Source organism: Natrix helvetica (genome assembly GCF_964273705.1).
Source record: "Natrix helvetica genome assembly, chromosome: 2".
Lineage (NCBI taxonomy): Eukaryota > Metazoa > Chordata > Lepidosauria > Squamata > Natricidae > Natrix > Natrix helvetica.
The window spans coordinates 45,712,704-45,738,942 of record NC_138552.1 but is presented as its reverse complement, the minus strand read 5'-3'; the positions used below and the strand labels follow the sequence as shown (position 1 = coordinate 45,738,942).

General features: G+C 43.5%; 1 protein-coding gene across 3 annotated transcripts in view; it reads right to left on the bottom strand.

The window, feature by feature from the left end:
* Positions 1 to 21,579, bottom strand: part of LNPEP (leucyl and cystinyl aminopeptidase) — a 68,477-nt gene extending 46,898 nt beyond the window's left edge. Inside the window, exons 1-2 of one of the 3 annotated variants that reach the window (XM_081944604.1) lie at positions 21,373 to 21,579; positions 21,189 to 21,235 (exon numbers count right to left, since the gene is read on the bottom strand). In XM_081944604.1, the coding sequence (XP_081800730.1) occupies positions 21,189 to 21,210 (22 nt within the window). In that variant the 5' untranslated portion in view covers positions 21,211 to 21,235; positions 21,373 to 21,579. Of the gene's footprint in view, positions 1 to 20,886; positions 21,046 to 21,188; positions 21,347 to 21,372 lie in introns of those variants that run through there. The other 2 variants (XM_081944603.1, XM_081944605.1) reach the window with 2 other exon arrangements.
* Between the last annotated feature and the right edge of the window lie 4,660 nt (positions 21,580 to 26,239).

Sequence of the window (26,239 nt, the reverse complement as noted above, 5' to 3'; positions counted from 1 at the left end):
CAGGTGGAGCATGCTCACCTGGAGGCATCTCCTGGAAGGGGGGGATATACCGTTCGAGGTATGGACTGATCATAAAAACCTCGAAACTCTCCTTGCCCATCGAAAGTTATCCCCCAAACAGGTCCGTTGGGCCCAATATTTCCAAAGGTTCAAATTTGAAATTAAACACATCCCCGCAAGGAAGAACTTGTTAGCAGATGCACTGTCGAGAAAACACCAGTTTGACAGTAAGAAGGAAGAAATTTTCCACCCCATCATATCTGCTTCTCACCAAAAGGCAGCTCAAGTCACCAGTCGAAGCCAAGATAAACTGAGAACCGAACTGAAAGCAGCCTTCCAGACAGACCCATGGTTCAACAACAACAAAGACATCCTAACGATTAATGATGGCGTAGCCTGGAAGGGATCCAAACTGTACGTCCCTGCACAAATGAGATTGCAAGTGCTACAGCAGAGTCATGATGCGAAACTAGGAGGTCATTTCGGATTCCTGAAAACTCTCCACCTCGCTAGACGTCAATTTTGGTGGCCAAAGATGAGGTCGGAGGTGGAAGATTATGTAAGAAGCTGTGCTACTTGTGCAACAATGAAAACCCGTCCGGGAAAGCCCCCTGGACTACTACAACAAGTGGCCAACCCTAGCCGACCATGGGAAGAGATAGCAATGGACTTCATTGTCGAACTTCCAGATAGCAGTGGTAATAAAGTAATCTGGACAGTTATTGATTTGTTTTCCAAGCAAGCACACTTTATCGCTTGTTCAAGCCTACCATCCGCAAAGAAATTAGCGAAAATGTTTGTGAAACACATTTATCGCTTACATGGAGTTCCAAAAAGGATCATTTCAGATCGCGGAGTTCAATTCACCGCCAAGTTCTGGAGAGAATTCCTAAAATCGATCGGGTCCATGCAGGGACTCAGCTCAGCATTTCATCCCAGCACAAATGGGGTAGCAGAGAGGGCCAATGCGATGGTGGAACAGTATATCCGGTGTTATGTGGACTATCAGCAAGACAATTGGTCGGACTTGCTACCTTTCGCTGAAGTAGCATATAATAATGCGGTTCACAGCAGTACAGGATTAACTCCTTTCCAGATTACCAGTGGCATGGAATTCGTTCCCATGCCTGAACTACCTAAGGAACCTCCCTCATCCATGTCCCTGAATGAATGGCTGGAGGCACTAAAGAAGGGATGGGAGAATACCAAAAAGGCGCTAACAGATGCGGCAGAAGCCTACAAGAAGCAAGCTGATAAACATCGTTCCCTACAACCCCCCTTTCGAGTGGGGGGACAAAGTTTTTTTGTCTACTAAATACATAAGATTAAAGATGCCTAATAAGAAATTAGGTCCAAAATTTCTAGGTCCTTTCCCAATAGAAAAGATAATTAACCCAGTTACAGTTCGACTCAGCCTACCCAGACTCTTAGGGAAAATTTACCCGGTATTCCGTTGTAGCTTATTGAAGCCGGTAAGGGAGTCTAGCACGAGACCATCCACCCAAACTCCACCTCCTCCCGTAGTGGTAGAAGGGGAAACACATTATGAAGTGAAAAAAATATTAGATTCCAGGCTGTATAGAGGTCGTTTACAATATTTAGTGCATTGGAAGGGATACCCTTTGTCAGAAGCTACGTGGGTGAAAAGTTGGGATCTGAAAGCAGATAAATTAGTGAAGCAATTCCATGAGAAATTCCCTGATAAGCCAAAGGGTCCCCCTGGGGGAGGAAGAGGTGGTTAAAATTTGATGGTTAACATTTATGTTATTCTCTTTTCAGGAAACGTTTTTCTCTTGAGGAGAGGCCGCCTGTCAGGCCTGTAATTCTGTTCCTTTTAGGATCTTTGGCCTGCCACATAATTAAAACATATATATATTATGCTGTTTCATTGGTATAGTAGTTGGGAGGGGGGGATAGAAAGGAGTAGGATTGTGGAATGTATTGTTATGAATTTCTTAGGAGCTCAAGGTCGTCTTTTGTCTCCGCACCTCGACACCTGGCCGGAAGAAGAGGGGTGTACATGCCAGTGTGGAAGATGAAGATTGGACCATGTGATGAATTATGGGGTGTGGGGAAAAATGATGAACTTTTAACTGGGTGAATTCACCGGATGTACATTAGAGTTGAAATTCACCAGCTTAATGCCAACATGCCTGTCTTATTAAATTGGAGTTTTAAGGACTACTTTGCCTTGGACAATGATTTAATTCTGCATGATATTTGGAACGCTGACAGAATGCTTAATTTATTTTTAGAATTGTACACAATATTACAAAATCACCTGTTTTTCTTATTTAAATGCAAACTTTTTAATTTATATTGCCTAAAACATATCTTTTTCATTTGAAGCCAAATGTAAAGAGTGACAGAACCTGGGGAGTAGAGTTAAAAGAGGGATCTGCCTAGAATTCTTATAGAGCCACAAGTACACTTAGTGGAACCTGCCCCCCTTGAATTCTGGACCTTATCTAACTCCAAATAGGTGCTAACCATTAATTGAGAAGACTCCTGTGCAAAACCTTGTTTAACAATAAATCAGTTTAATTGGGTTTTCAATGTGGAACTGGTCTTTCATACCTGACATCAAAGTCCATCATGTTAAGAGAATGATTCAAGAAAATTAATAAAATTTGACATATGCATTACAAATTTAAATGTTTAGATTTCTGAGTGACAAAATTACTATAGACCAAACAACAAAATCATAATAGATGAAAATATAAGAACTTGTAGATTGTATTCCAATGCTTTTCTTCATGCCAGACTCCTCATATTTTCAAATTCAAACGCATAACATTCTGTGTTTTGCCTATAGCTGTCAAACTGGAGAACTTCAAAGTACATGAAATTAATTTAACAGTTTAGTTCATATGTTCTGAAGATGAAGAAGAAATGCTCTTGTTAATATATACATAATGTACACCTTTATAATTTATATTCAGACTTTTAAGAAATTCTACTTACAGTTCAAATGTATTTTAAAACTAGAGATCAGGGGCAGACAGTCTGCTCCCTAAGGCCATTGCCTAATTTCAGAAGTTCTTTGAAAAATGTAATTTCTAATCTTTAGTAAATGGTATCTATCCACCTCTACTTCTTATACTGGATTGAAAGATTATCAGACACAATTGATGATAGAAAAAGTAAAAAAGATTGTCTAAAAAAAGCATCCTCACTCATAAAGGACTCTGAGCCCACTCATTATTCATTTCAATCTTACCAATTATGTATTTCCCAAAAATGTAGCCCTCTATTTTTTTTTAAAAAAAGTTTGCTAATCCTTCTCTAGATAATGATACTGTCGGGTGCAAAGGATCAGGACCATACATTAAGCTCAGAAGCAGTTTAGAAAAAGCCTACAGGATATACAAGAATCCAGTCAACAACTAATGGTCATTACTAAATTGGCACTAGGTAAGAGTTAATAAAATTTAAGAGGTTGGATTTGGATTGCTTGTGGCAATGTGACAAATCCAGACTGATTACTCTCTTAACTCCATTCCCTGGCTCTGTCTTCTCTTCTCCTAGTCATTGCACATATAAAATAATTCATAATTTTAGTCAATGTAGTCATAAAAGTATGACATTCTACATGTTTAATTGTAATATGAAAACATTATCTCATTACTGAAAAATACTTAATTCTGGTGGGATACAGATGCACGGGTACATCAAAACATCATCTGAGCACCTACCGTATTTTTCAGAGTATAAGACGCACCGGAGTATAAGACACACCAAGGTTTTGAAGAGGCATTTTTTTTTAAAAGTAGGTACGTAGATAAAGGGATAGAGAGAGATAAATATAGAGAAATACAGTTGGTAGGTAGGGAGAGAGAGAGAGAGAGTGTGTGTGTGTGTGTGTAGGTAGGTAGGTAGGTAGGCAGGTAGGTAGGTAGGTAGGTAGGTAGGTAGAGGGCTAGAGAGAGAGAAATAGTGATAGATAGAGAAATACAGTTGGTAGGTAGGGAGAGTGTGTGTGTGTGTAGGGAGGGAGGGAGGGAGGAGGGAGGGAGGGAGAGGGATAGAGAGAGAAATAGAAAGAGAGAGAGAGATACAGTAGCTAGGTAGGGAGAGAAAGAGAGTAGGTAGGTAGTTAGAGGGATAGAGAGAGAGGGAGGGAGAAATACAGTGGGTAGGTAGGGAGAGAGAGGGTGTAGGTATGTAGGTAGAGGGAGAGGGAGAGAAATACAGTAGGGAGGTAGGGGGAGAGAGAGAGAGTAGGTAGGTAGGGAGAGGGATAGAGAGAGAGAAATAGAGAGGGAAATACAGTAAAGTAGGTAGGGAGAGAGAGGATGTTGGTAGGTAGGTAGATAGAGGGAGAGGGAGACAGAGAAAGAAATACAGAAGGTAGGTAGGGAGAGAGCGAGAGAGTAGGTAGGTAGATCGAGAGAGAGAGAAATAGAGAGAGAAATAAAGTAGATAGATAGGGAGAGAGAAAGAGTAGGTAAGTAGGTAGAGAGAGGGATAGAGAGAGAGAGGGAAAAATACAGTAGGGAGGGAGGGAGAAAGAGGGCGTAGGTAGGTGTTCTGTCCCGTGATTCCAATGAATATGCAGACACAGGTTTGGCTGTCTGCCACAACTAGTTACATAGATTAAATCCACCCCTTGGCCAAGAGTCTAGAAAGTTATCTTCAAGAACCCAAGATAAAACTTAACGAATGCTTTCTCAACGGCTCATATAATGGACTGTTGTTTCCTGCAAAGATTCCCCTCCAATCACTCCACCTATAAACACTTTGGGAGGGGCATACCCTTAGCCAGCTGTCCTTATTTCTTTCTATGACGTCTTCTCCACAGCTATTTCTTTCTCTTATCAATTCTATGCATACGCACATCAGGGACAACCTCGCTCTGTTCCTCCTCACTGCTCCCTGACTCAGATGCCACCTGGTGGCCGACAGGCCTCTCTAGTTTCTGCTCTGACTCCAAACACCCTCCAGAGCCTTCCTCATCCTCCAGAGCAGTCCCATAATGGTCTGAGCTGTCAGAGTCCACCAACAGCTCAGCCGGCCGCTGCTGGACCACAACAGTAGGTAGGTAGAGGGAGTGGGAGAGAGAGAGAGAAATACAGTAGGTGGTAGGTAGGGAGAGAGTAGGTAGGTAGGTAGAGGGATAGAGAGAGAGGGAGGGAGAAATACAGTAGGTAGGTAGATAGGTAGAGGGAAAGGGAGAGAGAGAGAGAGAGAGAGAGAGAGAGAAATACAGTAGGTAGGGAGGGAGAGAGGGAGAGAGTAGGTAGGTAGGTAGGTAGGTAGGTAGGTAGGTAGGTAGGTAGGTAGGTAGGTAGATGTTTCCAGGTATACTTATCCATGTGCTGGAGAAGGAAATCGCTGACAACCTGCAGCACCTAACTTTGTTCCTGCTGGTACAGCACTTGATCCATGTAATTATCATCAATCAGTTAACGAGCTTTCCAAAAGGAAAAAAAAAGTTTTTGCACTTTGCAAACCTCCCCCAAACGGCCAATTTTTTGTGAAAATGGGCCTGTTATTTTTCAAATAAAAGGCATGAATAGCCTTGGGGGGGGGCTTGCAGAGTGCTCCTGGGGAGTGAAGGGGCAAGAACGAGCAAAAAAACGGCCCATTTTTCGTGAAAACGGGTCCATTTTTTGTAAAAAAAATTGCATGCATAGCCTTATGGAGGCTTATAGAGTGCTGCTGGGGGTTGGAGGGCAAAAAACGGCTCACTTTTTGCTCATTTCTGCCCTCCCCAGCCCCCAGGAGGTCTCTAAAAGCCTCCATAAGGGTATGCCCAGCCAATTTGGTGAAGGGGGCGGGGCTTCGGTGAGGCAAAAAAAGAACGTTGGTCTTACCTGAATGTTTTTTTCGGTTGAGTGGAGGGAGGGGTCACAGAAGGGTTATCACAGCCTGATTGGTCCATTTGACTGAGAGAAAACTTCTTAACCTTCGGCTTCTCCCGTTGGTTCCCAGTTTCCGCGATGTCGTTGCATGCATCTGTAACAACAAACAAAGACAAGGGAAAGCCCCCCCCCCCGGGGCCACCCGATCCTACACCTCCCGGACCCTGTCTATCTAACTAGGGCGGGAATGTGACCCCTCCCTCCACTCAACCGAAAAAAATGTTCAGGTAAGACCAACGTTCTTTTTCCAGTAGAGTGGAGGGAGGGGGCACAGAAGGGACATACCCAAGCTACGTCCCCGGGCGGGTAGACTGGGTCCCAGGTGAAGGATCGGCCACCACCCTCTGGAGGACCCGCCGCCCAAAAGAAGCCTCAGCCGAGGCATAAGCATCCAAACGGTAGTGCCTAATGAAAGGCGTAGGAGAGGCCCAAGTGGCCGCCCTGCAAATATCCTCGAAGGGCGCTCTGGGAGCCCAGGCCGCAGTGGTGGTAGCGGCACTGCGGGTGGAGTGGGCAGTGATTCCTGACGGGGGAGTTTTCCCGGAAGCACTGTAGGCCTCAACTATGGCCAACCTAATCCATCTCCCGATAGTGGAAGAGGACACCTTACGTCCCAACGAGCCCGGCTGAAAAGAGACGAACAACGCCTCGGTCCTCCTAACGCCCTCCGTCCGTTTCAAGTATATGCGGACGGCGCGGCGGACGTCCAGCCTGTGCCACACGAACTCCTGCTCCCTTGCAGGATTGGGACAAAAATTTGGAAGCACAACCTCTTGGGCCCTGTGAAATTGAGAATTCACCTTCGGAATAAACGAAGGATCCAAACGCAGGACAACCCTGTCCTGGTGGATTATACACAGATCACTGCGAGAAGAAAGAGCCCCCAATTCTGAAATGCGCCTGGCCGATGTAATGGCCACTAAAAACACCACCTTAAGGGTGAGAAGGCGCATGTGCACCGTCCTAAGTGGTTCGAACGGGGAGCCTGTCAGAGCCTTGAGGACCAGAGTAAGGTCCCAGGTCGGGAATCTATGAACCGGAGGCGGGCGGATGTTAGCCGCCCCTTTAAGAAAACGCTTAATCAAGGGAGAACGAGAAAGGGTGGGGGAACCCTTCCCCCCCAGAATGGTGGCCAAAGCCGCCACCTGTCGCCGGAGCGTATTATGCGACAGACCGTCCTCTAACCCCTTCTGAAGGAACTCCAATACGTCCGGGACGGTAGCCCTAGAGGGATCCAACCCCAACGGAATACACCACTTCGCAAACGCCCTCCAAGTGGCATTGTAAATCCTAACCGTGGACGGTCTCCTAGACGCCTCTAAGGTGGCTATAACTCCCGACGATAGTCTCCTCCCCCTCAGGATCCCCCGTTCAATAGCCAGGCGGTCAGATGAAGCCACTGAGGCCCTGGGTGATGCAAAGCCCCCTGACTCAGAACGACCTCCCCTGGGGGAATCCTCCAGGGGTCTGCTACCGACAGCTGGACCAGGTCCGCGAACCAGGGTCTCCTCGGCCAGTACGGGGCTAACAGGATAACGAGAGCCCTCTCTGTGACTACCTTCCTTATCGTACGGGGAACGAGGGGAAGGGGAGGAAAGGCATAAAGAAGGCCCGGGGGCCACCGGCTCCTGAGAGCATCCGCTCCTTCCGCTGACGGAGACTGGAAACGGGTGAAGAACCGCGGCAGCTGGGCGTTGTCAGGGGAGGCGAACAGGTCCACCAGGGGCGTGCCGAATCTGCTGCATATCTTCAGAAACAACTCCGGCCCCAGTTGCCACTCGCCGTCGTCCAGGGTTGTGCGACTCAGCCAATCCGCCTGAAGATTGGACACCCCCGAGATGTGCTCCGCTACTATCGAAGCTAAGTGTCTCTCTGCCCACAAGCCCAACGCCTGCGCCTCTCGACAAAGGGAACGGGAGTGAGTGCCCCCCTGGCGATTGACATGGGCCTTTGTCGCCACATTGTCCGTGAGCAGGAGGACATGGCGCCCCCGCAGGTGATGACGAAAAGTCCTGAGGGCCAGTCTCGCAGCCTTCAGCTCCAGCCAATTGATGTTGTGGCGGAGATCCGAGGCAGACCAACATCCCTGGGTCATGTCGGAGTCCATCACGGCCCCCCAGCCAAAGAGGCTGGCATCCGTCGTCACGGTGACTCTCTCGGGCTCCCAAAAGCAAGCCCCCTGTTGCAGCGCTGGGGACATCCACCACCGAAGAGAGAGCCTCACCTCCGCTGGTAGAGGAACTGGCCGCAAGGAGTTGCTCATCATCCTTCTCTGGACTGGAATCAAAGCCCACTGGAGAGGTCGCAGATGGAGCCGGGCCCAGGGCACTATCCCTATACAAGAGACCATCTTCCCCAGAAGTTGAGACAAGGTCAGGATGGAAACAGACCTTCTTTTTCTTACGGAGGAGACCAGTTGACGTAGGCTGGTCAAGCGGTCTGGGGATAGGCGAACCCTCCCTGACTCGGAGTTTATCACTGTCCCTAAGTGGAGGATCTGTTTGGACGGGGACAGGTGGCTCTTGGGAAAGTTCACTGAAAACCCTAACTCCTGAAGCCAACGGATCGTCAGCCGAAGATCCGACGTGGCTCTGGGGAGGGACTCCGCCTGGACCAGGACGTCGTCCAAGTAGCACTGAAGTCTCACCGGGATGGAACATAGGTAAGCCGCCAGTGCTGCCAGGACCTTGGTGAACCTCCGCGGGGCTGAGGCCAGACCAAACGGGAGGGCCCGGTACTGGTAATGCCTGCCCTGGTGGGAAAACCTGAGATAGCGCCGGTGAGACTGGAGAATGGGGATGTGGAGATAGGCCTCTGTCAAGTCTACCGAGGCCATGTAATCCCCCTTCCGAATGCCCTGCAGGATTGATTTCAGGGACGCCATCTTGAACCGCCTGTAGACTAGGTAGCGGTTGAGACGTTTCAGGTTGAGGATTGCCCTCCAACCCCCCGAGGATTTTGGGACTACGAACAGATGTGAGTAGTAGCCCTGACCCCTCTCCGGCCCCGGAACTACCTCCACCGCCCTGATGTCTAGGAGATGGGCGACAGCGAGGTCCATGAGACGACGCCGTCCCGGGTCTCGAGCCGGGGGGAAGACCTTGAAAAAACTCGGGGGTTTGGAGAGGAACTCTAACCTTAGGCCGTGGCGAACGGTCGCCCTGACCCAACCGTCTGATGTGATCTGATCCCACTTGTCCGCATACAGTGCCAGGCGGCCTCCGATGGGATGACTCGGGTTCGAGTCATTTCCCCCTGCGGAAGGGACGGCCGCCCCCCCCCCTCGAAAGGGCCGCTTGGACTGCGGCTGATACCTAGAACGATCTTGAAAGTTCTGCCTATTGAACTGCCTGTCCTGCCTGTATGGTTGGTAACGCTGATCCTGATCCCTGTCATAGGATTTGAACTGGGTCCTGCGATAGGGGTGACTACGGGACTCCGCCTTCTTGGTGGAGGTAGGCATAACCTTCTTCTTATCTGTACGCTGATGATACTCAGCTGTACATTTCCACCCCGAACCACCCCAACGAGGCCGTCGAAGTGATGTCCCGGTGTGTGGAAGCCGTACAGATCTGGATGGATGACAACCGACTCAGGCTCAACCCTTCCAAGACGGAGTGGCTGTGGGTTCCGGCTCCCCGGTTCAACCAGATAATTCCATCTCTGGCCATTGGGGGCATTCAACTCGCCCCCGTGGAGCGGGCGCGCAACTTGGGCGTCCTCCTGGATGCCAGGCTGTCCATGGATGAACATGTGACAGCCGTGGCCAGGGGGGCGTTCCACCAGGTTCGCCTGGTGCGCCAATTGCGCCCCCTATTGGACCGGGACGCCCTACGCACAGTCACCCATGCGCTGGTGACGTCTCGCCTGGACTACTGTAATGCTCTCTACATGGGGCTTCCCTTGAAATGCACTCGGAGACTGCAGTTGGTCCAGAATGCGGCCGCGCGGGTGATTATGGGGAGTACCAAGTACTCCCATGTGACACCTCTCCTGCGCGAGCTGCACTGGCTTCCTGTGGTCTATCGAGTGCGTTTCAAGGTCTTGATTACGATCTTTAAAGCGCTCCATGGCTCAGGACCTAGTTACCTGCGGGATCGTATTCTGCCCCATACATCCCTACGACCCATCCGCTCGCACAGAGAGGGACTTCTCCAGGTGCCATCCACCAGACAGTGCCATGGGGCGGCGCCTAGGAGCAGAGCCTTCTCTGTGGCGGGCCCAGCCCTGTGGAATAACCTCCCCCCGGATATTAGGACCACTACTGACCTCCGCTCCTTCCGTGTCAAGCTCAAGACCCACCTTTTCCAAATAGCTGGCCTGGCTCAACCATAACTTCGTATCGCTCCTGATGGCTTTTTTAATTTAGTAATTTTATTTAAGGGGATTTTAAATTGTGTTTTTAATTGTCTTTCACTTATAAGTCAACTCTCCTCCATGCACATATGTATATGTCTCTGTTCTTTTTGTATATATGTTTGTCTTATGTGTATTTTTATTCGTTTTGATTGTACGCCGCCCCGAGTCCTTCGGGAGAGGGTTGCGGCTAATCAAATAAAATTATTATTATTATTATTATTATTATTATTATTATTATTATTATTATTATTATTATTATTATTATTATTATTATTATTATCTTTATTCTCAACTAAGATTGGCTCTAAGGAAGCCCCAAACAGATCAGTGCCTGCAAAGGGGGCAGCCACCAGGTCCCAATTGGCTTTATAGTCCATCTGCCAGTTCCTGAGCCACAGGAGCCGACGGGAGGCCACAGAGGTGGCCAAGGCACTAGAACCAAATCTAACAGCGTCTAGTGTCGCATCAGCCGAATACTGACACGCTGCCATAATTTTAGCTAAATCCTGGTGTACCCGCTCATCTTGGATCGGAATACGATCCTGAAGCTGGCGAAGCCACATAACCGTTGTACGGTTGAAGTACGAGGCGGCAGCCGCCGCCCGCACCGCCCATGCTGAGGCCTTGTAATTTTTACGTAAAGTGAGCTCCGCCCTCTTGTCCTCTGGCTTAAGCTTGTCTGCCGCGTCCCCCGAGACCACCGGGGAAGAGGAGACTAGAGCTGCTATGGGCTGATCTATAACCGGAAGCTGAATAGCCTGCACAAAGACTTTTCCATGTTGTAGGCGCGACGGTCGTTGCTGCCTGGAGGAGAAAAATTAGAGGGACGGGCCCACTGGCTGGTAGCCACCTCTAAGAAAAGGGGGGGAGCAGGAATCTCTTCCTTATTGGTGGCCGTTGCTGAGAACATGACCATGTCTGGATCCGTGGGCGGTGGGACTGTGGGGTCCCCCGTGCCCACCTTGGTGGTCCTCCTAGCCTTCTTAAGCAATGGTTTGAACATGGCCTGGAGGAAAAGGTTGGAAGAATGAGGCGGTTCAGGAGCCGCATCCTCCTCCTCAGAAAACCCCCAATCATCCCTCCGTGTCTCCCCCCTAGAGGAGACCTCACTCATGAGAGAGGGAGAAGAAGCCCTAGATCTGGACCTACTAAAAGGAGTAACCCTAGTGTGATGGTAAGGCCTGTCTCTTTGGGCTATGCCCCTAGAAATGGCTGCAGAGATTAGTCTTTTGAGATTCTCAGGAAGGTGTTCTAGATCCTCCTGATCACCCTCCGAATCATAGTCTGGTGCCACGTGGGTCCTACTATATCTCCTGCCCCTAACGGGACCTGCAGAGGTACCTTCCAACGGGTCCCCCCTATCTGCCTCTCTAGTCCCCAGGGAAACAGAAGGAGAGCGAGGGGCCCCCCGCTGCTGACTCCTATCAGATCTGCATGAGGAAGCAGAGGAAGAAGAAGAAGGGCTGAACCCCCTGGCCACAGGTGGGGAAGGGCAGGAAGCCACAGGGCGTGGAGATCTGGATCTAGGCCCAGGATCCCGGGCCTGTCTTTTCTCAGCTCTTTCGATGACCTTCTCTATAGCCCTGGATCACCTGAGCTCATCCCTTTGCAGAGCTCTGGAAGGTCTGTCCTCTGCCGAAGGCCTAGAAGCCCGAGGCCTAACAGGGGGAGTGGGTTCAGCCTTATCATCGCCTGCCTAAGACGGCGCGGCCTGCTGGGCCTCTGCTCTATCAGCCATCGCCCCACTCACGTGCACCAAATGAATTTCGAAGTAGAAACAGCCCTTCAGCCGGTGGGAATCGCCTGCTCTGGGCCTCCGGTAAAACTACAAACTGCACGGCCACGTTGTATCCAGCCTCTCCGTGCTGCAATGCCCAGACACGTGATCCAAAATGGCTGCCGGCTTCTTTGGGCGGTCCCTGGCAAAAGCGCGCCTAAAAATGGCCGCCGACCTCACCCTTATCATCCTCTGCCTGCGGGTGGCCGCTTGCACGCTCGCCGCCCCCAACGGCACCCAAGAACGTCTCTGGAGCTCCTAAATCACCAGGAGATCTCCAAATTCTAGAAAAAACGGCCCTGCGCCGCCGCCGCGGGCTGTAACCGGCCCCGGACTGCAAGCAATTCAAATCTGAAGCCGATCTGTCGCTTTCGCACTGAAAAGCCCCGGCGCGCTGCAACTTTCGCTTAAAACATGTGCAGAGAACGCAGGGTCGCCCGGCACGCCCGAGACACCAGGCATCAGTCCGGAGCGACCCTCGAGACGGGGGAAGGAAGCCAGCGCCCCCCCCTACTGAGTCTCCCAGCCTTCTGAGGGCAGCGAACAACAGCCCTGCAAGGCAGACCCACTACAAAAAAAATTTTAAATTAATTAAATTAAAATTCTAAATTTACAAAGATCAATTATCATGCTACTGACTAACTAGAAAACCATAAAACACTCCTACTAGGAACCAAACCTGAGTCTTGGACCGACTGAGAGGAAACTGGGAACCAACGGGAGAAGCCGAAGGTTAAGAAGTTTTCTCTCAGTCAAATGGACCAATCAGGCTGTGATCACCCTTCTGTGACCCCTCCCTCCACTCTACTGGAAAATGCTGTATTCAGTGTATAAGACGCACCCAGATTTTCAGCCACTTTTTTGAGGAAAAAGGTGCGTCTTATACTCAGAAAAATATGGTACCTATGACAGCTAAAGTCAGAGGTTGTAATTTTAAGAGTTCAACTCACATTTGGGGAAATAAATACACAATCATATTGCATTCCATGCTATTCAATGCATCAAAATCAGGATTTAAGAAACAATATATACAAAAGATATGGGGGATGTGCATGGCCATGTCCCCAGCTTTAGTGGCATACTAAAGTATCTCAACAGGATTTTGGCAAATCAGCTAATTTTAGAAATACAAAGGGGAGAGTGCAGTAATTTTCCATTGTAGTATTTGTTTACACATGCTAAGAAGCTGGTCTCATGCCCTCCAAGTAGTATAGTGGCTTTGGGACCAGTAGAAAATTCACTGTGGTTATCAATTGGAAGTGGTGCAGTCAAAAGGATAAATAGCAAGGAAATTGAGATTTTGCCACTAAACTCAGATTTGCGTAACTAATTTTCAAGATCCAGTTACATATATTTCTGATACAACTCTGTTCTGACTATACAGAGGTATATTATATATACAGATGTATATTAGGGAATAATAATAGATTGCACAGCGATTTGTACTTGGTAATAAATGTTTACTTGGTAATAAATGGCCTGTTATGAAAATGTGGTTTGAGTCTAAATCAGGGTCACACGCATCGTCACAGCATCATCATATGATATATCACGACCCTTTGCTAAACCAGGTGTGGATGTGGCCGGCGCGTGACACTTTCAGCGGGCCGCGAGTTTGACACCCCTGGTTTAGATCATCTTTCTAATGACACTGCTACTTAGTCAATTCACTGTATTTCTTAACACATACTACCTAAAGGCACTTGAAAAAGCATATGATGATAATTCTGGTAGCTATTATGTGACAAATAAAGTCTCAGACTTTCTCAGTTTGGTTTCACTAGATACTATCTAAATCCAATTAGAATATCTACTATCTCATCATTTATGTAATTACAATTGATAGAAGAAAAAGTTAATAGACAAAACAATGCTGATAATTTAATGGTATATGTTCAGATAACATTATCCAGAAAATGTTCCTGTAGTTTAGCAATTTCCAATGGACAAAAAAAAAACAACAATCCTACCCCAAGTAATTGATCTCTTTCGGTCTTAATTGACAAGTTAAGTAAATGGGAAAATCTTGCACAAGTGAAATAAATGATCAGCAGAATTATTTTGGCAAAATTGTATCCTAAATCAGAATTAAATGTGTTTCAAATATAATCTCTTCTTTTAATTTGACAACAAACTGAAAAAAAATGCTTTCCACAACTATCCCACCTTTCTTTCGAGAAAGAGGGAAAGGGCAAGTTAAGTTGCCTTCCTACACTTAAACATAATCTTTATTTCAAATGCTAACCATCAAGCAGTTGTTCACATTGCATCTTTTTTAAAGTATAAAATAGAAAGATCTGCAGCTTAAAAAGCCTGGTATTTTGTCCATTCTGAATATTTCCTCATCACTACAATTTAAGATTGCTCACAAAAAGATCTACTTTGTTATCAAACCTCAGAGATTTCAGCAACATTTACAGCATTTCCGTGGTCATGTACTACTATTGAGTACCACAGAAGTTGTATATTACAGTAGTTTTTCCAAAGTAAATTTATTCTGTGTCACAGACAACTTGCAATCTGTTCGGTATACCAGCATTTTTGTTACTCGGATACTTATTTTCCAAACACTTTGAGCCCAATATTTTACCTGAAAAATACTTTCTATAACCAATAAAAGATTGGCTTCATCTATATGACTTTAACCATTCATATTCCAACAAAAGTGTCCATGCAGACAAATATAATGAGCATCTTAGGTAGCCAATATCCACCATTCTAACTCTTAAACGTAACAGGAAGGAAATGAGATTCAACAAGCTCAGGCCTGATGTAAAAGAGGAGACCTTGTTTAATTTTGACTCATTTTGCATTCTGCCATTCTACTAGTGCTTTTGCTGGTTGTTCTTGATATGTCCATTGCCTCCTCTACAAGTCAAAACTAGTAAAAATAAAGTATATCTCATGTAGTTTGTGAAACCTAAAATTTTTAAAGCACTATTTATGTTACTGTCTTTTAAAAAGGCAGACCAAAAAGATTTGTGTCTGGCTCAAGTCATACGTTGCCCAATTTATTCAATTGAAATATCCAACTTTGCTTAGTGTGCAACAAACAAAGGAAAATGTTTTATACAAGTTCACAATAAAAATAACAAGTCTATTAGACATATATTTCTAAAAAATTCTAAATCTTTGCACCACTTGGTTTTTTACATCTGGTTTTCTGACTATCGAATTAAAAAATAAATTTTCTTACATCCTAATTGAGAAGCCAACTTCCAGAATATTTTTCTGTACCTCTAGAATCAAAGCTCTATTGTGCCAGAAACTGAGAGATATGGTTAGAAAAAATATATTTTCAATTTAAATGTTTAACATGTCAAGCAGCAGTATAATGAAAGTAAGGTTGCATACTTAATTAACTGCAAACTTAACAAACAACTCATATTTTTGTTTCCTTTCACTCACAAGTTTAGATAAAAACCTTAACAAATAAATCAGTTTTTACACCATCCTTTCAACAGCTAATAGTTCAGCCCTTTAAATAAGCATAAAAGCAAACTTCAGTTTGCATTTATGAAACTTCTATATTTGCATTTCATCCCAAAAGCTCAGTGATCTTAGGATACCTATAATTATCTAAGTGCTCACTGCATTCTTTCTGCATATGTGTTGATGGATTGGTTATGGGGAATTATAGCAGATATTAGAAAGAACCAATTACCTGACTTAACACATTAACAGAGTTGGAAGGGACCTTGTAGGTCATCTAGTCCAGTGGTCACCAACCAATGGTCCATGGACCACTGGTGGTCCATGAGAAAATTTTGGTGGTCCGCAGAAAAATTATTTTCATTTTTATATTGCACTGAATACGATTTATCTTTTTTTTAAAATCATATTAGTGGTCCGCGGGATTTAAAATTATGAATTTAGTGGTCCCCGAGGTCCAAAAGGTTGGTGACCCCTGATCTAGTCCACCACCCCCTCTGCCCAAGCAGAACTGATTTGGGGGGGGGGGTGTTATATATATAAATGTATTACAATATATATTAATAAGAAACATTCCAAAATATTTTCTATATCCTACATCTATTCTTTGAAATTCTATGAACATATCATGAACAAGGCAGTCCTGGGAGTTTATCTTTAAACCCTTTAATAATACTGCACTCAAAGAGCAGCAATGATATCCTGAGTAAGCAGAAGGCAGAGGATCCAATCATCAGCCTCTTGAACACAGCATTAAAAAATCAATTATGGATAAAAGCTTCTTCAAGACTAGCTTTCCAAAATGCCAAAGGGATATTTTAAAAAAGGCTAAAAAGAAATCTAGCATGATTTTTAGAAAATATTCCTAAAAAAACAAAAACCTGATGCTAAAAGATAAACCACTTCTTCCTCACCAACTCTTCTTTCTATAAGCTTTTAAATATAGCTCTATGGGTCCCTAAGACAACACATATTTACTTAGAGGGAAAAAGTCGGTTTATAAATAAAACACTTGTTTTATTTTTAAAACCACAAGCTTCATGGTAAGTGCAGCTTGTAAGTTAAGGTATTTGTCTAGACACAATCTAAGGGTTCAGCTTTTGCATACATTTTACAAACAAGATTTGACGATTTAAGTAGGATTAATTCCCAAAAGAGGTCTGAAAAGAGGTATTTGCTAAATTAAAAATCTATTTCCAAGAGCTCAACACAGATATATATTCACACTAATCGTTTTTATCATAAGTTTAATTACGATGTGTGTGAAGTTTTTCGATCCACATTTTTGCCATTGGGGGACAGAAGACAGAAAAATACCAGGAACAGAAAAAAATGGTATTCCCTTAGTACTTCTAAGGAAAAAAGGGGTCTTCTCTAAGTACCACAAAATTTGAAATCATCAAATTAGAAGAGCAATTTGGCATAACAATTATTTACACAATCTTTTGAATGAAGAGATTGAATGCACTGTTTTGATAAATCCATGCAAGGTCATTTAAGACTATGAAATGCACTTCTTTTTGCTGTATCTTAAAATGAGCTTTAGGCAATAATATATATATTTAATATATATTGGGCACCTCCAATAGATATGAAATGCCAGAAAGTATTATTTGCAGAATGTTAATAAATATGGTACAAACTTTATTTACTAACATTTGAATCTACCTATTCTTAAAATATGTCTACTTGTTAACATTTGGGGGGCTTAAATTCAACAGGAGGTTTAATTGCTTATTTGTATTGCAGTTTTCTTCCAGGAACTCAGGGGATATAAAACACTCTTTCAAATATTTCTTTGTAACAACTCCTCACCGAGGTAGATTAGGCTAAGAGTAATTGGCTAAGTTGCCCAGTAAGTTTCCAGTGCTGAAGTAGACTTGAACCTAAATCTCACCAATGTTAGTCTAGCTTTTTAGCTACTACCCATATTTTAGACCAACTGCTTCTCCACCTTTGCAAATTTATCATTGTGTGGACTTCAACTTCCTGAATTGCCCAGCCAGCAGGCTGCCTCGGGAATTCTAGTGTTTGAAGTTCACACATCTTGAAATTATAAAGGCTGACTACAACTATTTTACACAGAGTGATTTGGGGAAGACACATCTTTTGCTTAGCTATTTGGGACCTCTCAAATTATCAAGAATTGTAAACTTTCACAAAATACTAGCCAAAATAGTTACTGTACAATATAAAATTCAGGTAGTCCTCAACTTACAACAGTACATTTAGTGACCATTTAAAGTTACAACAGCACTAAAAAAAGTAGCATAACCATTTTTCACATGTATGACTGTTGCAGCATCCCCATGGTCATGTGATCAAAATTTGGATGCTTGGAAACTAGTTCATATTTATGACAGTTGTAGCAATCCAGGGTTATGTGATCCCCTTTACAACCTTCTGAAGAGCAACTTAACACTTAACTTTTTAACAACTTCACTTAACCATGTGACTAAATTAACAAATGCAATGATTCACTTAACCACTGTGGCAAGAAAAGTCGTAAAATGGGGCAAACTCACTTAACAGATGTTTCACTTAGCAACATAAATTTTGGGCTCAATTGTGGCGTATCTTGAGGGCTACCTTTATGTGAGGATCCAGATTGTTGGGGGCAATATTTTGACTCTGAAAACAGCTTAGAGAGGATTGTAAAGCACTGTGAAGAGGTAGATAAGTCTAAGTGCTATTGCTATCTATAGCAAGGACTTTATCAACATATGAATTTGGAGGTATTTCTGTGCAAATAGATTGGGAAGAAAACTTTAGAGCAATTTATTCAAATCTTTGGAATATTTTTTAATAGTTTTCATGGCTTCTTCAAAAATGGAAATAAGGAAAATGGAAAAACAAAGACCATTTGATATTCTTTATCACTTTGATCATATATCCTTTGATCTTTTGAATCTCAAGTATACTTGGAATACTGTATTATGTAGTCAGTTCAAGACATCACACTTTAAAAAGAATAAGGAGATGCTGAAACAAATTCAGTGTAGAGCTTCCAAGAGCTCTGAAAGGCTAACAAGAATCCATTAAAAAAACTGGGACTATATCATAATGAATATAATGCCTAAAAGACTATCACATTCAAAGGCTATTCTCAGTTGAAAATAAGGACAAAAAGATAACAGGGTGAAATTAAAAGCAAGGCTCAGACTGAATATTAGGAGGAATTTCCTGATAATAACACAGGTAAATCTGCCAGAACCATTATAATCTTTCCCATCCAGGAAATTTCAGATAGGGGTTAGATGGCTACCTCTCAGGAATCTGGGGCAGATGATTGGATTAAATGGTCTATAAAATTACTTCCAATCCTATAATTATAATTCTAGACAACAGAAAGGGTTGCTTCTCTGATCTAAGTAGATCAATGTATAACTGTTGCAAGAATGTTATTTATATAAAATGTTTTCATTTAATCCCTGCAATTTTATTATATGTAAATTCCGATTCTTACCTCAATGTATGCTAAACTCCTTAATACCAGATAAATTTCCAGATAAGTTTTGCAACCATTTTTTGCAACAGTTACAATAAATGATTTCAAGTTATATGACTCATTAAAAAAGTCTTGCAATGTTTTCCTCAGGCCCAAGTGGTTCACAGAAAGTGAAAAGGAAATAACTCAGTCCTGGCTGGAAATCAGAATTTACTTGTATCTCAAAGCTAAAGAATTTTAAGACCCAGACATCCTTTACAATCAACAAATAAAAATATATTTATGGATTACAATTTTATCCAAAGAAGAATAGGTTGTTCTCTATGTCTCCTTTTCTAATTCAAGCAACCACTGAAAATCTGGATTTAATTAATCTAACCTTAATGCTTCATACTAAAGATCACTGCACCTTCCTTGAGGTGAGTTCATCAGTATGTCCATGTGGTTTCCTTGGTCTGCCTTTTTTCTTTTCCTAACATTTTTTCCCAGACTTCCCAATCTAGTATTTAGACACAGGAATCTCATGAAGATTACCATCCTAATAGATACTTCACTCAACCCTACTTAGTTTCTAATCCAAGTGTTTAACCAACCCTACTTAAGTTTCTAATCGAAGTGATTAGCCAGATGCTGACACCAATTGAACCTTCTTAAAATCTAGAAATGAGTAAACTAACAAAAAATGTATTTAAGGATGTATCCTGTGACAAAAAGAGGGGAAAAAACCAGAGATTGTTAATAACCCAACCAATATGCAGTTCATTATAAGAAACAAAGACAATACACATACTTTAAATAGATTATTCCACAAATAAATTCTAAATAGGACAAGATTAGTATTTTTCCTACTTTCTTCAATCTTCTGTGATCAAAACTGAGATTTCTGAAAAATGTCTTAGCAAATTATCAATAAAAGGGAATCTTTGTAGCTCTGGGTTGAAATGAGGGGTTCTTGGTGTTCAGTTTGATTGTTTTCTTAGAATATCCTTTAGGTCTAGGAGATATTTCCATGTTTACCAGGATATCTCCTTTATGAACAAAAGCTTTGGTTCATTGATTAGCATTAAAATATTTCAATGTAACATTGATTTCAAGATTCCAGGTTTCATTTCACTCTAAACTGGTACATATTGAAATATCAGTTGCATTCTATAATTGAATTATATCTGGTAACTAAATTCTAAATAACATGGATTGTAACCCCACCATCATGCCTAATCATATAAAAAATTAAAGCTTTTACATTTTCTAATTACTGAACTGAATCCCCATGAAACCTTCACTAATCATAAACTTAAACCCTCCCACAAAGAATTCAAGTTGTTCTTGCTATTTCTATCATCATGATAAGCCAAATGAGAATTGCTGTTGATATTGCCTAAACAGCAGTAGCCATCATCTTTGAATTAAAACTCCTATTTGGGAATGGGGAACCTTCTCTTGGCTCAGTTTCAAGAGACAAGTCATTTTCCAACCAACTTCTGGAGACCTCCAGTCAGACCCTAGAAAAGCTGAGCTGTAAAACCCAATAAATAGGAAAGAAAACGTTTAAGAAAAAGAAAAAAAGCCCAGTAAGTCAGAATGAATTTGCATCACTTTAGATGCATTTGGCTCCCGGCCAAAGACAGGTGTTGACAGAGATTCCCTCCTCCTCTCCAAAGGAGGAGGATTTCCTTGCCTTTCAAGTTTCTCCAATTCTAGAAGCGCTTGTGAAAGGCTAATATCTGGATGCAATTATCAACATGTGCTCTTTTTACACCGTAGTTCCCCTCTCAGAAATTATTTGCTGTGCCCCACAGTCCCAAACTGATGTATCCACTTTACGGGTCGGGTTTATTCTCCCTGCATCTCAGGAAACCAAACGCGATCCGTGAAAACTTACTGCACGACCCGCGAGACCTTTTCGGTAGGCAAGGGGGGTAGGGGGAGAGAGAGAGAGAGAGAGACGGCCTTCCCCCAAACTTTCCACCGGCGACTCCCAGGCTGTCACCGTATAGCAACCTTACCTTCAAGGCTTTCTACGGGGATGGGTGGGGTTTGCACGAGACGGCGAGGCCACCTTCGCCCCAACACACCTGGGGGCGCTGGGGGAGGAAGACTCCTCGAAGCCGGCTGCTTCTTAAAAGCGCGCGGCCTTTAGATTTCAGGAAGTTTGACGCCGGGCCGTGGCCTCTTTTGAACGACCGCCTGACGGCCGGGGGGGGGGGGTGTTCTGCTGTAACTAGAAGTCCTCCAGCAGCAGCAGCCCGGAGGAGTCAGGTTACTGCTGGCGCGCGGGAAGGCCAGAAAGGGGACTGCTTTTACTCACCGCTACTGGGGAAGGACTCCATTTTCCTCCTTCGGCGAGAGGCGAGCCAAAACACGAAAAAGGCGGAGAAGACAGTCAAGAACACGTCCGAAACCAAACCAAAACAAACAAAAAACAGAAGTCGCCGCGGCTCCTCCTACACCTTGGCCTGCTCCTCCTCCTCCTCCCGCAGCTGCATGTTACCGAGGCGGACGCAGCTGTCGGCCGTTTGCGGTCCTAAGGAGACTTCGTGCAGCCTCCGTCGCCGCTGCCTACAGAACAACAAGCCCTATGACGGGAGCAAGAGGACGGCCTCGGGAGGGAGCGCTGGTCCGCTGCCCACTCCGCTCGCTTCCCCTCCCAGCGAAACGGCTCGATGTCGAGGACAGGCACAGCCCTCAACCATTTTCTGTTTCCCAGCTTCTCCAACCCCTCCCCTGCTTAGGGCTGGGCTGTTTAGCGGCCGCCGAGCCCACCTCCTCTCAACGCTTCGGGACCCGCTTGAGGAGGCCTACGCAAGTGGCTGAATCTAGGGGCGGCTGCGCCTGATCCAGAGAGCCTTGGGGAGCCTCCCCCCCCCCCGATAAACCAGGGGCCCCCTTCCCACCGTTTGGAGCCCCCGCTGTCTATTAATACGATTGGAATCAAATCGAGCTGAGATGCGAAGTGTCACTTAGAAAGGCTTAATTTAACTTCGGGTTCAGGCCCGAAGAGTTTTAACATAAACGTGTTTTTTTCATATTCTTTTTTTTCCTTCCGTGTTTTAAGATGTTTGCTGCTTCTCCCCTCTTTTTACCCCTTGAATTTAAAGCCAGTAAAATGCTCGTCAAGTTGCAACATCTCAGACCAAACAAGAAGAGATGGTAGTAAATCATATATAGACAGGCGGTAAAAGGATTGCTGCTTGTTCGGTTTTGGCAGTGTTGTGGTGTCTCAAAGCTGTGCAAGGAGTAACATACACCAAGCAAAGTTTTTTGCCCCTGAAATATGCATAAATAAACACTCATCCTGCTTTTTTCATAGTTGCTGAGACACAAGGAAATCTGCCAGAAGGAACCCTTTTTTAAAAATAATTCCCAGACTTGCTCTTTATTTACAGATAAATCTGTTCCTTGAGGCAGCGAAGGACCAGACCCTGACACCTCAATCCCGGCCTAGGCCAGCCAGGAGCGGATCTATAACTGGATGGCGGCCATCTGGCCTGGAACCCAGTGAGCCTTAGATCCACGGGCCAGCCCTGGAGCCAGCTAGGGGCCATACCTGCTGCCTCAGCCCTGCCCCTTGGGGGTGTGCCCAGTAGGTGACAAATGCCCAGGGGGTGAGGCTGAGGCAGCTGGGCAGATCCTCGCCAGCTCCAGGATAGCCCTATGAAGAAAAAAAATCTAGAAGTTTCCCCTAGTCTTTCCAATAGGAGAGTCAATTATCTTTTTAACTGAAATTTCTAAACATTTTAAATCCTCTTTCTTTTAGTCATGTGACCAAGAGCAACCAGTATGCAATCTTCTGAGTGACCACATACTATACATACTAGCAGATGCAATATGCAAGCACTCACCCTGATTAGATTTCTTTGCCTATACACGTATGTCTCTCTCACACACAGCACATGCACCATGATTAACCCTCCCATACAGACAAATTTATCTATAATTATAAGGCCGCTCTAATTAACTTTGGGAAGCATATAGATTAAAAACAGATACAATACTTGAAACTAGACAATAGCAAACATAGCAGAGGAAAACACACATACCTAACAGAAGGAGATATTCCATGCCAGATGAGCCCACCGAGACCTATCATAGAAGTTCAGGAATAAACCAGGTTCTCAAACATCATTTAAAACTGTTATGCATTGGGCCAGTTTGAACATCTGAGGAAATATTCCAAGTGACAGACACTCAGACAAAGAAGGCATATTTTCTTGGTCCTGTCAGACTGCTTAATTTATGGATCGCTTATTGAACCATACTCACATTGTTAAATCTTAAGAAATGGGAGAAACATCATCCCACAGATAGCCAGGCTCTATACCATGAGGGCTTTATAGATTATTTCTGACATCATGAATTGCACTGAAAAGCTTGCTGCAACCAGTGCAACTCATATAGCAGAAGTATTAAGTGGACGTACTGAGTTTATTTATTTTATTAATCTAATTTATATGCCGCACCCTCTCCACCAAAGGACTCGGTTGTGCTCATACGTGTTAATGCCATTGTATTCTGGATCAGCTGTAGCTTCCATGTGGTTTTCAAGGACAGCCATGTATAGAGCATGTTGCAGAGCCACATCATGAGGTATGTTAAAATGCATATGTTAAAAAGGGATGCCCAATTCAGGAAAGAACATACAGATTAATCTGGGAAAAGACCTTTCTGGCTTTTTTCTGCCATCTGCTCTTTAGAAAGGAGAACCCACCCACTCCCAAATTATGCACAAAATATGTATTGCCACCCTATTCAGAATTAATTATGGAGATTCTCCAGCACAGGAAGAATCACGCACCCAAAGGCATATAAGTCATGTTATGGCTTAATTTAAACCTGTTCCTCCCCATTCAAATCCAAACAGCCTCCAGGCACTAAGACAAGACCTTGACAGCATCACTTGATTGGTGAGCTGATGCACTGACTGTTTCATAGCTAGTAGGTGCTTAAGTTTATCAATCAGTTATTTGGATGAATTGATGTAGAGGTCCTTGCCAATGATACAATTGTTAAGAACCGAAGTAGTGCAGTGATTAGAGTGCAGTACTGCTTCAGCTCACTGCTAGCTGTAGTTTGGCAGTTTGAATCTCACCAGCTCAAGGTTGACTCAGCCTTCCATCCTTCCGAGGCAGGTAAAATGAGGACCCAGATTGTTGGGGGAATATGCTGATTCTGTAAATTGCTTAGAGAGGACTGTAAAAGCACTATGATGCAGTATATAAGTCTAAGTGCTAGCACCAGCGCTAGCGCTAAATCCATAGATACCAAGTTTCCACGTGTTGTAAAATGGTTTATTATAAATTCTGAAAACTATTCTTTGACTGCATGAAGCTATTTATTTCCATTTCGTGTGTACTCTTAAGAAATAAGATACTCCATGCAAATCGTATTGAATCATTGAATAAGCACATGAACACAATAAGTACATTTCCGGTCTGTAGCAATGAAATAGTTTTGCTTTTTGACATTTTTGGTGTGTAGATGAAAAAAGAAACTGATATTTCAACTCAGAGCTATTTCCTGATTCTTGTTTTATTTCCTGACTCTTGTTCCTCTGAAAGAAAATGTTGAGCTACTGTGACTGAATTAAATTCTACAACTGTCTTAGAATTAGCTTTAGAAATAAAGTACGAAATATTAGAGGTTTTAAAGTAGCTAATGTGACTTTTAAGCAGGATAGTGCATTTGCTTGACATTTCCATTAATCATTGTTTTAAAACTCATAAGGCAAGCAAGCTATCTAGGCTTACTTACCAGTAAAGAGCATTTATTTTAACCGGACTTACTTTTAGGTAACAATGTGCAATATTGTAATCATAGTTATTATTATATTTATATTCTTTCATTTTTATGGAAACATTGAGGAAAAACCACTAGATAGTGATTGCATGCTAAACACTTTGTCTAATTGCATGCTAAACAATTTGTCTAATACTGAACTGTCTTATAGCTAAGAAACATAATCAGGCAAGGTAGAAAGAAAGTATTGTGCCTTTTACATATTTCAAAAAGTATAATGTAATTCATCTGAAGGCCAGATGTGGTATCCTCTTCCAATATCAAATAATCCTATGTAATGTATATGACTGAGTAGTTCATCCATATATTTATCTTAAAATCTGAATGCGGGCAATGTATTTAGGTGGTATTTGACAGAGATATATTTGTACCTTAAAAGACAGTACTATTAATACATTGATTTTGTCCTCTTAACTATTTAATGCCCATCTCTAGGCAAGACTAGGAACTGTTATTTTGATTGGATCAATCTTCCTGGTATATTCTAGATATTGGATAATAACTACAGTTTGCAATATTGACAAATATTAGTACTACAGTTCCTATCTTTCCCATTCTATTTGGGGAATAATTCAAATTGTAATCCAGCAAAATGGTTGGAAAACATGCTAGTGAAACAAAGGGATTTATAAGCCTGCAAATAGATCTATTCAGTAAAATAGCTCTTATGATACAAAAACCAAATCCACAATATTATAATTTAGAATATAATAGCCTGTGACCCATTGGGTCATCGTTTCAGAAATATTCTCTTACCTAAACAGAAAAACACAATGACAAAGGGCAGCATAGCAGTGAAAGCAGAGGCAACATCCAATATCCTGACAGCCTGATCGCAGTTGACCACCCTCTGGCAGCCAATGGTGGGACCATTCTACTCCACCTCTGGAGGGCTAGGGTCAGACTGGCTTACACTACCTGCAGGCAGAGGCATGGCAGTGCAACAACATAGAAAGGACCACAATTTTGCCAAATTTCAATTTCACAACAGTTGTGAGGTCCAGTTTTTGGATGCATTCTGTAAGTTAGTACATTTGAAGTACCTTGGTTCAAAAATTGTTACGCTATGTTGCACTGTTTCACTCAGTTAAAGGTTACAGACTGACGAATTTTAGAAGTATATTGTATTATAGGCACATCAATAAAATGGCTACAGTGAAAGGGATAACAGGGATCAAAATATGCACGTATCGGAAAACAAATGGATGAGGTTGCATTCTTCCTTCTTGTTTCCCAGGATGCTTTCAACCACCTGAAGCCTTTTGGTCTCATCTTTCAATAAAAAGCAGTAGTGCATTGCACCCCATTGTTACATTTATTTTCTAAGAATGCTGCAGCATAAATGGCACATGCATACCTGGAGTATTCTTAGAAATAAAGATTATGCTTGAATCTGGAGAGTTTTCATTATAGTATTCAATCTCCCTCCCTTCTCCCTCTCTTTCTCCCTCCCTCCCTATCTATATAAAAATCATATGCAAATTGAAGCTGGTAAATATCAAAAAAAGTATAAAGAAGTAATTGTGGCTTATTCCACAAACCATGATTTTAAAATAATTGATT